General features: G+C 50.9%; 7 protein-coding genes across 7 annotated transcripts; 4 read left to right on the top strand and 3 right to left on the bottom strand.

Moving 5' to 3' along the window:
* Nucleotides 1-1,484: 1,484 nt before the first annotated feature.
* On the top strand, nucleotides 1,485-2,185 carry CABS01_11970 (fumarylacetoacetate hydrolase; the record flags this gene model as incomplete). The annotated part of the gene is made up of 2 exons (XM_060545324.1): nucleotides 1,485-1,529; nucleotides 1,589-2,185. 2 exons carry the CDS (start codon nucleotides 1,485-1,487, stop codon nucleotides 2,183-2,185), a joined length of 642 nt encoding a protein of 213 aa, XP_060396840.1.
* Nucleotides 2,186-2,266: 81 nt separating this feature from the next.
* Nucleotides 2,267-4,949, bottom strand: CABS01_11969 (uncharacterized protein; the record flags this gene model as incomplete). Its single annotated transcript, XM_060545323.1, has 3 exons — nucleotides 2,267-2,345; nucleotides 2,403-3,513; nucleotides 3,566-4,949. The coding sequence occupies 3 exons, from the start codon at nucleotides 4,947-4,949 to the stop codon at nucleotides 2,267-2,269; spliced, it is 2,574 nt and encodes an 857-aa protein (XP_060396839.1).
* A 1,878-nt stretch (nucleotides 4,950-6,827) lies between these two features.
* Nucleotides 6,828-8,762, top strand: CABS01_11968 (uncharacterized protein; the record flags this gene model as incomplete). Its single annotated transcript, XM_060545322.1, has 1 exon — nucleotides 6,828-8,762. One exon carries the CDS (start codon nucleotides 6,828-6,830, stop codon nucleotides 8,760-8,762), a length of 1,935 nt encoding a protein of 644 aa, XP_060396838.1.
* Nucleotides 8,763-9,556: 794 nt separating this feature from the next.
* CABS01_11967 (uncharacterized protein) lies at nucleotides 9,557-11,153 on the top strand (the record flags this gene model as incomplete). The annotated part of the gene is made up of 4 exons (XM_060545321.1): nucleotides 9,557-10,262; nucleotides 10,352-10,421; nucleotides 10,487-10,731; nucleotides 10,828-11,153. 4 exons carry the CDS (start codon nucleotides 9,557-9,559, stop codon nucleotides 11,151-11,153), a joined length of 1,347 nt encoding a protein of 448 aa, XP_060396837.1.
* Nucleotides 11,154-12,005: 852 nt separating this feature from the next.
* CABS01_11966 (uncharacterized protein) lies at nucleotides 12,006-12,245 on the top strand (the record flags this gene model as incomplete). Its single annotated transcript, XM_060545320.1, has 1 exon — nucleotides 12,006-12,245. The coding sequence occupies one exon, from the start codon at nucleotides 12,006-12,008 to the stop codon at nucleotides 12,243-12,245; it is 240 nt and encodes a 79-aa protein (XP_060396836.1).
* Nucleotides 12,246-12,609: 364 nt separating this feature from the next.
* Nucleotides 12,610-14,712, bottom strand: CABS01_11965 (uncharacterized protein; the record flags this gene model as incomplete). Its single annotated transcript, XM_060545319.1, has 4 exons — nucleotides 12,610-13,401; nucleotides 13,558-13,826; nucleotides 13,978-14,460; nucleotides 14,616-14,712. The coding sequence occupies 4 exons, from the start codon at nucleotides 14,710-14,712 to the stop codon at nucleotides 12,610-12,612; spliced, it is 1,641 nt and encodes a 546-aa protein (XP_060396835.1).
* Nucleotides 14,713-15,485: 773 nt separating this feature from the next.
* On the bottom strand, nucleotides 15,486-16,756 carry CABS01_11964 (uncharacterized protein; the record flags this gene model as incomplete). Its single annotated transcript, XM_060545318.1, has 2 exons — nucleotides 15,486-15,916; nucleotides 16,018-16,756. 2 exons carry the CDS (start codon nucleotides 16,754-16,756, stop codon nucleotides 15,486-15,488), a joined length of 1,170 nt encoding a protein of 389 aa, XP_060396834.1.
* Nucleotides 16,757-17,243: the final 487 nt, after the last annotated feature.

Raw genomic sequence — 17,243 nt, 5'->3', positions numbered from 1 at the left:
AAAGGGTCTTCGGCCTGAACCTGCATCATGCAGGAAACCCCGCGCCGGATCTCTGCCGCGCCCCACTACCGAACCGCTGAGTGTCATTCGCGCCGAACTCTGAGGGGCAAGTCATGCAGCGAGAAACAGTTTCTACGGAGTAAGAATCTCTTGAAAACCACCAATTTTTCGAAGGCTGGCGAAGTATCACCGGTAGACATCGCTTTCGGAGAAATATGATTGGATAGGGCCTACCCTCGACGGCCTCGCGGGTTCTTACTTGCGGCCCGAGTCTGCTCACTCTGCCGCCCGACCTTGGATAACTGTTTCGCTGTTCCTTGAATAAGCAAGTTAAAAAGGCAACAAAATGCCCCCACGCTTTTATCCTCCTGCGGTTCAGAACTTCAATCGGAACGTTGGAGCTTGGTCTGGTAATCGGAATACCCGAATCTTCGCTTTCGGGGCGGGGTTTCCCGAAGATGCCCATTACGTCGAAATAAGAAAGTACGGTAAATCCCCTCCAGTAAGGGAATCAACACCTTCTGCCATCATCCCTTCGTCGGCACGAGCATCGGTGTCCTCGATTACTCATTCAACCTAGGTAAACCACCCCGGATTTCCCACTCTACTTTCTCGGTGACCTCTGGACTGGCATATCTCCGTGTCCGACATCTCCATGGGGACGTGGCAAAAACTCATCCGAACATGAATAGACTCCAAGATCCCCAACCCCGCGAGATCCGCCACGTCCTGCCCCAAAGGTGATGATTTTGGTGCCTTTTCCTAATGACTCCCAAAAGCACAAATTCCCCGAAATCGCCGAACCGGTCTTTAGTTTTTTCATCTCAATATTCCATGTGCTGCTCAGCGGCCAGCCGCACGCTGCCGTGCACGGGTACAGGGCATTCACGCCGCGCCGCGAACAATGTACAGATTGCCATAAAGGTCATGAGGCCCGTGATAGACCACCCGAGTCTGCCGACGGCATCTTCGGTCGCCAGGGGGGCGGGGGGCGGAAGAGAAAATAATCAGTTAACGACCGCCCAAGATGCATCAAAGACGAGCGATCCGCAAGGTTCCGAACTGAAGTAAAGTAGTTTGCTGGAATCGAATATAAAAGCACGGTGCCGCGGCGTCGTGGAGTTGCGATTGCTTTGTGGAGAAAGGCAGTCCTTTTCCGATGTTCCTCGAGCTTATCGGGAATGGTGTCAAGTGTGCAACGATGGAATTCCAGGCCCTCGTGAGATATGAACACCAAGGGAGTGTATTTTACGGCAATCTCGTACGAACTAGTGAGTTTGGCTACACTATTGAGCGACTGAATGGGAATCTAGATGTCGGACTAGAGAGAACAAACATCAGAGACACGGCGGTAAAAGTGAGTGTGAGAGAACTCGCGGCTAGCTAGTCTGTGGTTTTTTCCTTCCAAAATCGCAAAGACCAATGCTGATTCGACCCATTCCGCAATGTAGCTGCTTTGCCCGTTGGAAAGAACGCCCATCATCATGTGCCTGGGGTTAAACTATGCTCGATACGCGATAGAATCAAATGTGAGTGAAGATGCACATTTGAAGTCTTTTGCGAGGTTCTCTAAACCAATGGCCCACAGCTTCCCGTATGCGCCTTTCCCATCATCTTCACAAAGCCGCCCGACGCCCTCGCAGGCCCCCACAATCCCATCATCGTCCACCATGACGCGCAGGACAAGCTAGACTACGAGGGTGAACTCTGCGTCATAATTGGTCGGGACGTCAAGAACGCGACTCTCGACAACGCCCTGGACTATGTCCTCGGGTACGCCGCAGGGAACGACGTGACCGCCCGCAACTTCCAGATCCCCGGCGCCTCGGGCGGCCAGTACTCCTACTGCAAGTCCTTTGATGGTTTCGCTCCTATCGGGCCGGCCGTCTGGTCGCCGAGTGTCATTCCGGATCCGCATGCGTTGCGGTTCCGCACCAGGGTCAACGGGAAGGTCGTCCAGGAGACGGAGACTTCTGATATGATTTGGTCGGTGGCGCAGGTTATCGTGCATCTTTCGCGAGGGACGACGTTGAGGAAGGGGACTGTGATTATGATGGGCACGCCTGGGGGCGTTGGGTACTCGCGCGGTGTGTTTTTGAAACATGGGGATGTTGTTGCAGTTGAGATTGATGGTCTCGGGAGGATCCAGAACGAGATTGTGTTTGAGGGAGCCCATGTAGCGTAAGCGGAGCGCTTGTCGTCTAAGACCGGGAAGCCGGGATGATATTCTGTGGTCAAAGGAGGGCTTCTTGAACTTTTAATGTTTTCATTGAAGGCCGACTCCTTTCTTGAATTCAGCTAGCCATTCAGGGATGTCTGCAGCCGTTTGATTCCACGGGTCATCACTGGCAAATGTGAGTCAGTTTGCGTGATCTTACAGTGTCATGCAGGGCAGTACTTACTCATCGAAAATTACCCATCTTGCATGGTATCTAAGCTCATCATCTGAAGGGATATGCATGTTAGGGTTCTGAGGCGAAATGGTGGTCGCAACGAATCGTGATAGTTCCCCTTCCAAACGAGCATATCTGTTGGGGTCGTTCAAGAAGAACGGCATATCAGTGCCTCTTGAACGCTCAGATCGTCTAAGTGAGTGTCCAGATCCTTCAAAGATTGACTTGGCCGTTTGCAACCGCGTGTATAAGTCACTGGGCTTCCTTGACATAGATTCAAAACTGAAGTCTGTGGAGGTGTAATCTTGATCGTCAACGGGGTCGCAATAGCTTGAAGACATCTGTGTGTGAGCTGATCCGAATTGAATGGTTGCTCGTGCTTTGCCAGCCGACATTGGTATAAGCCTCTCTGCATCTCCCGTCAACTGGTTCAGCTCAGCTAGCCCTGTAAAGAAGCTGCTGAGTTGGCTATCAGACGTGTTAGCCATGGAATCTAGACATGGTACTAGTTCCCCATAGGAGTCTCCTGCAAAGGCCTCGACCCTCTGTCGTAGTGGTGCCAGCCACGATGTTGACTTCCACATGAGGCGGACTATAAATCCAGCAAATCTTCTCGAAGGGTTCGTCGATGCCGACTCTATTCTGTTCAGAATGACGCAAGCTTCCTGCTGAAGATCGTCATCAGAGGGCGTGAGACCTAGAACGAGGTGCTCTCTGAGATGCCTGCACAGCTGAGCCTCTAGTTCGCAGTCCTCAAAGATGTCCGCCTTGCCAATTATCTGGAGTTGAGTCGCGCGAAGTTTGGCTAGTTGATAGCATTGGTTCATGGGACGTAGGCGCGCCTTTTCAGATAATTCCGTATCATTCATCAACAAGTCTCGAAGCCAGGATGACGCATTCGGCGTGCCGCTGGGCCTGAAAAACTCGGAGGCGTACAAGATGGTACAAGCCTCGTAGATGACCTCATCGTCCGAGGGCAGTCGTTCGTGTTCCTCAAAGTAGTTACGAACAAAGTATTCTACTTCAAGCTTGAGGAGTTCGTATGCGCTCGGTGCGGAACCAGCCGGCGAAACACTTGCGCAGTAGGGCACCGGCGCACTTTGCTCAAACTGGATTACGCCTTGGGGAATGGTGAGTTTTGGAGGTTTAAAGACTGGGCAGGTTTCACTTACAAGGAGGCACCGCGTTATCGACTTTTGCAAGAATTTGGGGCTCAAAACCCCAATCCCCTTTCCAATTTGACATAGTGTTCCCGTCGTCTCGATAGTGATCCGCAATATGGTCCCCGCGCGTCGCCCATGAATCAAAGGTGGTTCCACAGAAGCCACATCTTGATCGAATCTTGTCCGTGGTAACCTTCCAAGTCTCTGCGGTTTTAGACATCTGACTTGTCTTGTGTACAAGTTTCAAATGTTGCCGGAGATGGTCTTTTCGGTAGTACGTACGCTCTTTGACCGGTCGTTCCGAGCAGGCTGCTTGGTGGTGGTCGTCAAGGTGCTGTTGGGTTGGGTTGGCCTCGTCGCAGAAGACGCAAATCACCCCTTTCTCAGGGTGTTGTGTGGTCGACCCGTGCGGAGAACACACCCATTCCTCAAGTGAGAGATGAAGGGACTTTTCGTGTCTTTGCCAGTCGTACTTTGTCTTGAAGGTTTCGGCGCAGAAGGTGCATTGGTAGGTATTGATCTGTCGAAGGCTCAACCTGTTCCCCCTTTGTTCTTTTAGCATTGCTCGTCTTCTCCGACGGTTCGAGTCCTTCCGGAGTGCCTCCATAGGGGTCGGAGATTTTCTAGAGCCATGGGAGTATGCCGAAGCATTGGAATGCGATCCCCCACTTGACTGAGATGTGCCAACGCTACTAATGCTCGAGGCGTTCTCCCAAGATCCTGCCGAAGACCGAGAGCGGCCCAAGAGTCCCGGACGTTTTGATGATGCAGCGACTGCGCGAGAAATATCGGCAGCTAAAGCAGGCTCGCTATCTGGTGGAGAGTGCTCCCATCGTTGCATCGGGTTCATTTGTTCGAATGCCATGGGCGTCGGTCGTCGAACGGGCACGTCTATGGGACTAGAACCAGCCTCGGTCCTGGCCGGTGTGGAGGCCCCGCCTGGGCGAATCTTCCTGCGCCGACGAGTATTGGCGAACCAGTTTATTAGTTGCTGCTTGCTCAACCCTGTTTGCTTCAGTAATCGCTCGGCCTGATCCGGGGTCGGATACGGATGTCGCTCGTGGTTTTCGAACCATGTTTTCAGGACTCTGATGTTTGCTGATGTGAAGCGACTGCCCACTTTCGTTCCGCCCTCCGTGGTATTCGGCGTGTCTTGCGGTGGCTCACGTTCGTCGAAGAGTGGGACACCACCAGACACGCTTGAAGATGCAGATATCCGTCCGTCCTCAGATGGTGTTCCATTCACTGCATCGTCGGGTTTTCTCGAGTCTTTGGGAAACATATCGGAAAACGCTTCGTCGGAAAGGAATAGGCTGAGGTCGAAATCATCGTCCACCTCATTGGACCGCGCATTTGCCAGAACATTGTCGGCCATTAACAATGACTTTTCCATCGCTTCTTCCCGTTGAATGACTTGAAATAGTCACAGCGAGCGCAGATATGAAGGTTCTCTAGTCTTGACAGTAATGCCTCAACGTGACGCAGTGAAGTTAGCCGATGTTGGTCGAGAGTGGGGGTTTGAAGCAACGGGGATGCATTGATCACAGTGAGGTGGGGAGGTTGTCAAAGAAGGGCGGTGATACGGGGCGCTAATCATGCAGGCAAGATCCCAACGCCATTCCGTCGGCGCCTTACTCATCTCGGACTTTGCTGACCAAATCCTGTTGTACTTACCCCAAACGTGATTGCCTTTGGTTCAAATGGAACAGATGATAATTTATGCAATGGGCCTAGATGGCTTGAGAAAAGGAATAAGACGACGATTAATGAGACAAAACGAGCAAAGCAATCAGCAGATGGCTGAAATTCCGTGCTTTCAACGGCAAAAGAGAACAAGTTGCATGTGCTGAAGTCTATTGTTATCTTTCTTCTTACGAATGGTAATCGACAATTTACACCACAAATCGCTCAACAACGAGAGCAATGAACAAACATTACACAAGGAATAGACAAAATATGAGCCAGGACTTACTGAGGCATCGGAAACAAGACAGAATAATACTGAGTAAAGCGAGAGACAGCCGTGACAGAGACAGAGGCAGGCTGTCTGCTTTATAAACCTCGCTTGCATTCGCATCACTCGTGGTTTCCTCATGGGTTTTCGGGCCTTATTCATGCTCATTCCCTACCCCAACTCAGATGCACTCCATATTTCCACCCCCTAGCGCGATTGAGGGTATTATAACCCTTGCTCACGATGGACCTCGTTAATGCCGCAGCCCTAACGATCCACAACTCTACAAACATCTAACACCTGCTATCAACCGCGTCGATGGTTTAGTGGTAAAATTCTCCGTTGCCATCAAGCAGCGTCGGGGAGCCGGGGGTTCGATTCCCCCTCGACGCAGCTTTTTGCCTCGTATTGTCACGAGTCAGTGTGCCAGTATAGGAGATGATTTTATGTCGAGTCTTTGCTTCATCGACATAATCCTAGCTAGACTGGCGATAGACGTTAGTCCTAGCTGACCATAGGAGTAGACTGAGGATTGCAAGCATTGACTGGACGATAGAGGTCTTCAAGAATGGATAGTATGCCATCTCGAACTCCAGTCGGCTTGGCCATTACATGCTGTTAGTGCAAGTAGCTCCTGTATATGCTCTGTGCATCCAACTAGTAATTAACGGCTATACGTTGACGCTTTCGATCGGCAAGGATCAGCTGCGTCGCAACACTTCTTCAATATGCATCGAATAAGCCGACTAACATTGCGTCATTATCAATATGCTCATTTAGAATGAGAATGCTCAATACAGTGATAAGCGAAATACTTGTAAAGTCAATCATGTACTCGTTATGTACCGTGACGCAACTATGCTTCTTGAATGTGAGAAGCCTCAAAGATGTATCTCACTCCAATTTGGTCAGGACTGTCTTCTTCCTTCCTGCTTCTAATTTGAAAACACTGCCCGACTGCGATATTTGGGTTAAAGGAGTATTAATATCTGTTGTAAAATAACTTTGACGCTGTTGAACCTTGACAATCGTCGAAGCCCAGGGGTTCATCTTATCTTGCCTGGGCAACCCATGTCATGGCGCTATGGCGATCCTATCACACCACTGTCACCTGCCGGTTTTGGTGACTTTGCCCCACCGGACGTGCATCCCGCCGGTTGCCGGACTCCCGCTCTTCCATTACACTCTCTTAAACCACGCCCGTCCCACCTTCTGAATGTCGCCGTCACCAACTCTTTGCTCATTTTGTCTCTGTGGTAAGGCATTGAAGGTGTGTGCTTGGCCATCAAGTAGTCAAGAAAATTTCCTGACGAAGCAATGGGCACAATCAACAACCAGACCGGTGGCGGTTGGGGCTTGCTCAAGGGACTCCTCCTCCTCGGGTCCCTTGCATCCTGGGCTTGCGGAGAGCAGTTCCACGTCCAGCGCGCGGCGCAATACCAAGAGCTGGATGTGCGGAGCCCCAGAATCGGGCATGTCTTGGCTCACATGGATCGCATCGCATACGACGCAGATGTCACGCCTAGTGCGACCGCGCCGCCAGCCTCTACGAGAACACCACTGCTTGACACCTTTCAAGTGGCCGAGCCTGTCCTGGAGCCTACAGGGCAGGCAGTTACGGTCACGTTGATGGAGCACCAATTTGCCAACAGCTACGGTACACCTTTCGTTGGAGACTATTCGCCCCCAGACTTCGATTTTGATCACGTCGTGCTCAACTTCACCGTCGAGGTTAGGGGCAGGCAATTCGATCGCTGGGGCTCCGTGTACTTGGGCGATGTCAACATCTTCGCGACCTCCACCGCCGAGCCCACGTCATACGGCATCACCTGGACCTGGTTGAAGGATTCCACGCCGTATCTGTCACTCTGGAAAGAGCCACAGACTCTCATATTCCAACTTGACAATGTCATTACAGACGTCTACACAGGCCTGCTCAACTCCACTCTCACGGCCACCTTCTTCAAGAGTCCCGTTCGGACCGGAGGACAAGCGCCAGCAGACCTCGTCCTGCCAGTTTCTGCCAACAAGAGTCCAGTCACTGCCAGCTTTTGGACGTACCCTGAAGAGAACGCCACTGCTTCTGTCCAATTTCCTCGTAACGTCAACCGGGCCGTCTTCTCCACGTCTGTCAAGGGACAAGGGAACGAGGAGTTTTGGTGGAGTAACGTCCCGCAGTCAGCCGTAGATGCTTTCGTGCCGGATGTGGGTAGCTATCCGGGATATTCGCCTTTCCGAGAGGTCCAGGTCCTTATCGACGGTCAATTGGCGGGCGTGCACTGGCCCTTTCCAGACATCTTCACAGGCGGTGTGGTGCCCCAACTCCATCGCCCGATTGTGGGTATCAACGCGTTCGACTTGCGAGATCACGAGATTGACATCACCCCGTGGCTGCCCCTTCTTTGTGACGGGAATAACCACACAATTGGCATCAAAGTTGTCGGGCTAGTGGATGACGGCAAGTCAAGCGCCAGCCTCACAAATACCACGGGTAGTAGTTGGTACCTTGTAGGCAAGGTCTTCCTATGGCTTGACGACGAAGGAAGCATCACGACGGGCGTCATTTCTAAGAAGACAAACCCTGAGCCCTCTATTGCATTCTCACAGACGCTCAAGCAAAACGCTACCGGCTTCAACTCGACCCTGGATTATTCCTTATCGGTGCAACGCGATTTCACGATCACCTCGTTCCTCACTACGCAGAAGGGTAACGGCACAGCAACTTGGAAGCAGAGCCTCTCATACTCCAACGTTGGAGGCCTGTACGCCAACGGTTACGGAGGCATCAATACGTTCTCGACCATTGGCGAGGAGACGTCAAAAGTTCCTGGTTGGGACTACAAGACAACCTTTTCGTACCCGCTCTACTGCAACACAACCACCTCGTATCTCCCGGCAGGAAATTTGACTCTATGGGCACAGCTGGATCAAGGTCTCAAGCTTCACGTCCAGGGAAACACCGTCTACCCGACCGGCCTTGAAGCCTTTGAGGGTGAGGGATCGAAGTGGGTCGGCAGCGTCATTGATACGGACAGGAATGGAACCGCGAACTATTCCAGATACGCAGACAATACCGTTACCTCGGGAGCCGGGCGTACACACCAGATTTTCCATCTCAGGGGACTGGATAGTGATGGGACTTACGAGACGCCGGGGACAGAGCTCTACTTCCGGGATGTGACTGCGTACAACAACTCTGTGATAGCCGACAAAGAAGTCATTGCAGGCAAAGTTGTGACGGGGCGCGCTTAGGAGTGATCTCGGGGTTCATTTGACATCATATTCGAATTCGAAACACGTGTAATAATTCAAATAATATTTCTGGAAATAGGCTTGAACAAATATTGTAACCAGTGCACGGCTTGAGTTATGTATACTCATTGGAAGGGGTCTGGAATCCCTAAGAGTTGCTCAAGCGTTGAAGGTATGGTGCACCGTCGTTATTGATGAGATTCTCAAAGTCAATTGTTCAAGCACATTAAATAGTCCCGCGTCATCCACGGGCCGCGCGGGAGAATCAGGTGCAACGGCTGTTATCACCCGGATTGCGGCACATTGTCTTGCAGACGAGACGAATTTGGCAGCAGCTAAAACCCGAAACTTATCTAGCAAATCAATATAAAACATTACGCCTATGGTAATGTTATCAAGAAGTGGGCAGACACACTTTGATGGGAGCCTCGGTTGTGCCTCTTTGAGGTAATCGTTTATCTCCGCATTTTTCCAGAGATGGAACTCAATCGCAATTACCAACCCATCTTCTGGTCTTAATACCCTCCAAAAACATGCCTTGCTAGACCTTTGAGGCTTTGCTTTCGACTCTATGGAAGGCTCGCAAGCACAACAGTTGAGCAACCTAAGGTAAGATCAAATGCAAGAAATCTCAACTGATGAAGGAAATCGGGTGTAGTATGAGACCTAGCGAGATGCAGCGTCAGCTCGGGATTTACGTGATACTTCTCACATCAACTTCAATCTTCATCATCTATCTTTCTTTTCATTGCCACAAGTCACCTAAAAAAAAAAAACTTCTCAGAACTTACAAGATGTCTTACACTAAGGCCAATCACAACGCCAGCTACCCGGCCATATCTGCCTCTAATCCCGCCAACTCCGCTGCGGGTAAAGTCGTCCTCATCACCGGAGCTGGATCAGGCATCGGACAGGCAGCGGCCACCTCCTTTGCCCCCGCCGGTGCCAAGGCCCTGATTCTCATCGGCCGCCGCACGGAACCCCTGACGAAGACAGCAGCAATCATCTCTCAAAAGGGCCCTGACGTGCAAGTTCGCCTTCACGGAGCCGACATCAACGATGTCAAGACCTTGAAGTCTGTCATGGCTGAGACTGTGTCTACCTTTGGACAAATTGGCATCGCCATTCACGCCGCTGGCGTGCTCCTGGCTCTCGGCCCAATCTCGACAATGCCTGTCGAAGAACTTTGGAAAGCGCTGGAAGTCAAAATCAAGGGTACTTTGAACGTGGCGCAGTCTCTATTAGCAATTGGTACCTCGGAGAAGAGTGCCGGTTCGAAACCTGTTCTGGTCAGCCTCAACACCGCAGGCATGCTTATGCCTCCTATCCCTGGAATAGGCGGTTACATCGTCAGTAAGGCGGTTCTGCCGAAGTTGGTGGAGTATCTGGCTGCCGAAAATCCCGACAAACTAAGAATTGTGACTATTCACCCCAGTCTCATCCGAACGCCGATGGCGGTGGAACTTGAGGAGGCGGCATTGAAGTTCCCTTACGATGATGGTATGCTCTCTTCTATACTCTCACCTCTTCCATGATACCTCAACAGTAGAGATGTTGTAGCCTATCTTTTAATTGTTGACTCGATTTAGTCTCTCTCCCTATAGACTACCTCGTCTGGGTCACCAGCCCCGAGGCATCTTTCCTGAATGGCAAGTTTGTGTTTGTGAACTAGGATGTGGAGGAGCTTAGATCAACTTCGCCTTTGCTACTATCGACCCATCCAGCTTCAGGGTTCAGCCAGCGTCACCGACGGACGTGGGCCTTTACAGACGTCTTATGCACTTGAAGAAAAAAGATCCGGGCCTGAAGGGTTTTATCGCTATTGGTGGCTGGACATTCAACGATCCAGGCCCCACGGCCAGGACCTTTTCTAATTTGGCCGCATCTGTCACGAAACAAAAGGCTTTCATCGAGTCTCTCATGTCGTTATTTCTACCTATGGATTTGACGGCGTTGATCTGGGCTGGGAGTATGCTGTAGCCGAAGATCGATCAGGAAGGGGCGTTGACTACCCATGTGAATTTCCCCAAGTACATGAGCCGACTAAAGGCGTCCTTGGATTCAGGTCAAAAGGGGATTTCTATTACACTCCCGGCATCTTTCTGGTATCTTCAGCATTTTGATATCATAGCACTGGCTAAAACAGCGTACTGGTTCAACATTATATCCTACGACCTACACGGAACTTGGGACAAGAACAACACCTGGGTCGGTGCCTGTCTGAATGCGCGTAGCAACCTTACCGAAGTCGATCTAGCCCTCGATCTTCTTTGGCGCAACAATATCAACCCCAGTCAGGTCGTCATGGGCCTTGGATTCTATGGGCGAATCTTCACTACCACTAGCCCGTCTTGCCTCGAACCAGGTTGCACATACGAATCCGGGGCATAAAAGGGCAAATGCAGCCGAGAAGTGGGTGTTTTGCTCAACTCCGAGATCGACGACCTTGTCAATCAACACAACATAAAGACAAAACTGTACAAAAAAGAGGTTGTGAAAGTAGCTGCTTGGGGCAGTCCGGCCCAGTGTGTGGCCTGCGGTGACGAAGAGACCTTCCAACTCAAGTCCGAGTACGCTCAGAGTATGTGCCTAGGCGGCTTGATGGCTTGGGCAATCAGTCACGATACGAAAGATGTCGTACAAAAACGGAACCGTAATTGCCGGCCAGCAATTACGCCTTATTTACCACAAAAGGTTAAGTACAATAAAGCGCTGGAAAAGGTGGCGAACCGCAAGATCCCCTACTGCTCGTGAACGTGGGTATGAAAGATGACCTGATCGGGTTCGTCGACATTCCCAACGAACAATGCAGGTTGGCCAACTGCAACGTTGGCTGTGCTCCTGGATGGGGGATTGTACCGCGCAGCGACCCAGGGGCGCGAGGCAAAGAGTACATGTTCGATCAGAGGGGCTGCGATGGTACGGCCTCCCATGCTTTCTGCTGTCCAGCGACTTAGAAGCAGCCAAAGTGCGGTTGGTACACGCACAACAACGGGAAATGCACTGGCAGCTGCCCTGATAACATGGTCCTCATTGATTCGAAAAAGAGGTATTGCAACAATGGGCAGTTCCAAGCAGCTTGCTGTACAAAAGATACTCAACGCATCAAGCTGTATACGCTGTATGAACTAGGCGCGTTTTCGAAATGCGACGATCAAGCAAGCTGTCCTGCTCAGAGCGGCGACCAGTCATTGAAGACTTTATTGGCTTCATCGTCTATTGGTATACACAAGCAATAAGAAGATGACCTTCTCCGATTGCGAGTGGTATTCCAACACGGGCTCTGGTCCTGCTAGCAGCCGCGAGGACTTTTGCGCAGCAAATTGCCCAAACGATCGCGTCCGCGTGGCCATGGACCTGAGAGCCCCGGGGTGCTCTGGTGGCGGCAAGGCAAGATGCTGTATCCCTAGCTACTACGAAGCCGTTGAAGTAGAAATCGAAAAGCCGGGCGTATGGAGGGACTCTTTGAAGGTGAGGTATTGAGTTGGAATTAAAACTGGGTAAATAATTGAAGAAAAAGACTAGGAGTCATGAATTAATATTTGAGTATAGACACAAATATAGCATTTATTAGCTAGACTTACTTAACTGTATTTCAGAACTATCATGGTATTACTAGGAACATTCCAAAGCCTTTGCCGCTAACACATTTCACAGAGTTATTATCTATTCGCGATTCAACCCTTATACTTACTTTGTACTCACCCACATCGCCCGTCCTTACGGCGGTAGGTGATCCGGCCGCACTTGAACGCCGTAGTAGCTCTTGACTTCAGAGGGTTGTAACCAATATGCCGTCAATAGAACGAAGATACAGACTCCCGAAGTAAAATTTCGTGATGTTTCCTCAGAATAGGGCAACCTCGACATTCCGCCTTCTTGCTTGCTCATCAATATCATACGCATCATCTCCTGAGTCCCAAGCTTCATCTAGCATCTCGGTAATGTTACGCGCGTTCGCTGTCTTGCCGTATGGTTGATATTTCTCTGTTACTCGCCGGAGTGATTCCATCCAGGTGGGCTGGCGAAGCAAGATAGCCACTTCAAGCCTCGCAGCCACATAGGGATAGAGCAGTGCATTAGTCGTGAGAAGCTGTGAATATTCAGGCCGGCTGGTCGCATCGCAGAGCGCGTCCATGGACGCGACTAAGCGGCCTAATAGTACCTCGGCAGAAGGAGTGGCAGGGCATGATGTTGATGCAGCTGCCGTAATGCCTGTGTTTGCACGGATGCGTAGTCGTCGACCAGTCAGAATACCTGCTAGACGGTACGCCTCCCACAGATGGATCTGCGGTATTTCCCCCGTTTCTCCAAACCATTGCAAGAAATATGTGTCAGAATCTTCGTCCTGAATATTCGCAAAAATATCGAGCAAGGATCTTGGGAGGCTTGAAACAGATTGAATGCCGCCCCTTTCCATACCTATTGATCCTTGTGCAACCCGCAATCTTTTCCAGATTCCCAACGACAAAGTTGAGCGACCGCGAACAAAGGTCGGCATGTCCATGAGACCCATTAGCTCTAAGGCAAACCGCGCTTCAGGTTCGGATAGAACAGGTGAGTTGTGGAGGTCTTTGTTGAGACCGTAGACTGTTGTCATGAGCTCGAGGTGGATTGACCAAGGAGCACTCTGAAATAGCTGTGTTCATCAAGGATTAGTATTTCAGTCTGATAGACATAAGCTTTTCCAAGACATCAAGCGTCGGATATAAAGCTCAGGAGACGAGACATAAAAATTTCATGCATCACGGTAAGGCACTGTAGTGTAATATTGACGGCTTGCAAGATAACTCACATTCAGGGTGCAGATGAAAAGCCCAGCGTACATTGCGCCAAGATCAACACTCCCATTGAATGATTCCAATTGGTTGCGGAAGAGCGAAAGGCCTCGAAGGTAGTACTCTTCGAAAAGTTGTGAAGGATCATCTGGGTTTGAGATGTAGAGGTGAGTGGCCAGCAAAATAGCACAGAGTGCTTCAGATCTCTCTGCTAGCTGTCGAAGCTTCGATCTGAATAAGCCATCCCGTCGACTTGAATGAAGCATAAAGACAGTAGTCTCATTGACTAAAGTAGGATACTGTCAGTGGCTAGCACAGCGTAGGGTATGAAGTTCAGATTTGAAGCATGGAGTAAGGTATTCAATTTTGGCATGCCACCAGACCCGTAAGAGATTTTCACAGGTATGATAAGTCGCGCCTATGATCATTTCACTTACATTCTTCCAAAAGACGCCTGTCTTGCTCTGTACGGCCCGGCCAGATTGTCTCGGGTGGCGCCGCGCCGAAACCAGCCGCGGCTGTGAGTGCTGTTGATGGAACTGCAACAGCATTTGGATTGAGCTGTTTCAGAGTCCTAGACGAGCCTTCTCCTGCAAGGCTGCCAATTTCTCTTGTTTTTTCATCGAGCTTAGATTTCTTCTTGCGCTTGGCGGGCGGAGGCGCTTCGATTTCGACAGGTACGAGCGCTCCAGCAAAGCGCCCCCTCGAGGCAATACCCGAACCCCATCGAAGGACAGTCTGGTATCCTTCGCATTCGACACCTTGACCTATACACTGTAAACATTCGGGCCGGCCCTCGTCGCATTTGCGGTGGCGGCGTTTGCAGTTCAAACAGCCGCTCCGCGTTCTCGACATGGCCGGTGCAGTTGAGCTGCCATCGATGTTTCTCGATTCTGAGCTGCTTCGACGTGTACTCTCGGCTAACCGGAAGGCTCAGCTAACTCAACGCAGTTCGCGGTCGTGGAATGACTTTAGTGCATGGATGAATGACGATACTCCTGTTTGATACTCTTCCCGCCTGGGGCTCCGGTATTTGGAGAGATAAAAATACTTCCACTACCGAAACTTAACATACGTTGGCTGGTAGTCAACCCACTCCAGTGGCTATGCTGACTCAGTGAGGCCTGTTCATCCCGTCGGCTGTGGCACGGTCGTCCGCCGAATTCGGGCATTATTGACGCCCGATTAGCGCTCACCGCAGCAGCCCTAAATGCAAGCCTGGCCACCAGGGATCTTTCGGGAGTTGTTCCGGTTCTGAAAAGGGGGCTGGAAGGTCACACCACGCCTTGTCAACGAAGTCTAACCCTCTGAGACTTACGGAAGAGCTCATGGTGAATGTTGAAATAATCTTTGCATATACTTGTTTGATCGTGCTAGGATTGCACAAAATGCTTTGCAACCGCTCATTACCCGTGATCCCTTGCCACAGTATTGCGACTGTACACCCCCAGATCCTGTAACCAAGTCATTCCAATGACTCTCTCATGCTTTTGGCGTCAACATCAGACGCCAGGATGTCGATGATGTCTTTTTCATTTTTTTCAGCAAAGTAACCTCGCACAGCTTTGGGGGGAGGTGAATGAGAGTCATTGGTGTGAAAGGAAAGTTTGTGAGGTAGATTCTGAAATAGCCCGAGAAAGTCGAAGGAACAGCCAGTCAACAAACTTGCTAACCCCCCAAGCTACGTTACCCAGTCGGGAAAAAGTCTTGGATACAACAAGACTGAGCAACGATGCACATCAAATTTTTTTTCAATCAAGATGTTGTCAGCTGTTGAAGAGCTGCATTACCTCCTCTCATTCATTGGGTTGCTGCTATCTCAATTTTTAATTATTCAGGCATTGTCTCTTGGAAGAGAATCCGCGGTGAGATGATCGCACTGGCTAGACGGCATTTTTCATGTTTTGCATTCTTTTTGTCTATTCCATTTTATATGCAACCGTAGTCAAATAAGCAGCTTCTGTATCTGTCTATCCAGTTGTTTCCGATGTGCCTCCCCTACAGGGCTCGGCACGTCTGCCAAAATATTCTTGATCCTTTCCATCAAAAACCCCCTGGGATTACACTCGCTGTGATCGACGCCGCCCTTATCCGACGGCCGCCCAATATCGTGGATCACCAGGTTCATCAGTGTCGAGTATAGCGTCAATACGCTCTCGTCGATGTCGTCGGCCTCTGGAATCGGCCATAGACTTGCCCTCATGAGACAAAAGGTCATGCTGCCAAGTATCATGCTCTCGCACCGGTGTGGCCCCATGTATGACGCATGTCTGCACCACCGAGGCCCTTCATCTACGCTGACAAGCTTCTCTGCCAGAGTGCTGAAGACGTCCATGATGGACTGGATTGTCTGCGTCCTGATGGCAGCGATTCGTTCTATGGAATAGGTGTCAGTGAAGAGGTTCTCATTAAAACTTGAGATCTAAAGAGAAAAAAGGCAAGTAGGATTGCTACAGTGAACGGGGAAAGAGACTCACCGATGACGTCCGGCGGCATACTCAAATCGCCAAGCCCGCTCTCGTCACCGAACAAATTACCACTACTCTCCATTACCATTCGCCGTGCTGTCGACTCAAAGAGCTGTTTATGGCCCAACTCCCACGAAATCCACAGTAATTTGGGCATCAAAAGCTCTCCCTCGGGTCCGGCGATGCTACTACTAGTCGTTTCTGGTGACTCTGCGATGCCCGAAACCCACGTCTGTAGCCAAGGCGACAATACGGGAGTTGCATCATAGTAGTGCGTCAGTACCGTCAACTCGTAAAGCTTAGCAATCGACAAGGCTCGCGGTATTCTCTGGAACTGGCTGTGAGCGATGCTCGCAAGGAGGTCAAAAGAATCGGGCCTGTCGTCGCGAAGGTGGACGATCCAATCTTTTGCCGGCGATGTCGTCGTTCCGTTGATTCCGGATGATGAAAGGCTGATGAGATCGGAGCTCGGTGCTGTCGGTTTAGACTCGGCAAAGCTGCCGTGTAGCATGCGGTCAAAGACGGGGGAGATGCGTGCCATCGTCCGGGAACAGACGCGGAAGCTCCGGGCAGGGGTGTTGTCGACTGCCGTTCCGACGACGAAGACAACGTCCCCCCTTTGATCCATTTCTGTGAGAGCGGGAACGCTGGGTTCCTGAATGGGAGACATGGTTTTGCGGACTGAGTTGTTGGGGGTGGAAAGAGAGAAATAATGAAAGAGTGGCTTCTCTGCCCGTTGGCGAGTCATACTCTAATGGTACTAGACCGCTGGAAACAAACACCTCGTTCGACGTTATATCTGTTGAGGCTCTGGAGAAAACATGGCCTGGCTACTGGACCATTTCTCGTATCTTCTCAGCCTTATTGCTATATAAAGCGCTCCGGTCCGTATGCATTGAACAGAAATTGATCTTGCCCCGTGGCGCAGGGCTCTTTTCAGAGCAATTGCGCCACTCTTGGCCAGGAGCTCAAGGCTAGAGGGGGCTCATCCGTTCTTTATTCTAGTGGACCCGATCGGACGGGTCAGTCAATCGGAGATGTCACCGGGTGGTTCAAGGGGCTACTCGGAGGGCGCGGGCGCCGAGCTTTCGGCAGCGTCACGGTGAATACCAAGAACCGATCGCTTCTGCCCTGGAACCCGATTGAAACAAGCGGATTTTGTCCATTACTCAGACTCGCTGTTTAATACCATTGGTTTCCGTCCCCCCCCCCCCCCCAACCAGCATCTTCACGTC

This window comes from Colletotrichum abscissum (assembly GCF_030869225.1).
Source record: "Colletotrichum abscissum strain IMI 504890 chromosome Unknown Scaffold_35.1, whole genome shotgun sequence".
NCBI lineage: Eukaryota > Fungi > Ascomycota > Sordariomycetes > Glomerellales > Glomerellaceae > Colletotrichum > Colletotrichum abscissum.
Note: the sequence above shows the minus strand (reverse complement) of the source record. Positions and strands in the feature narration are given on the sequence as shown.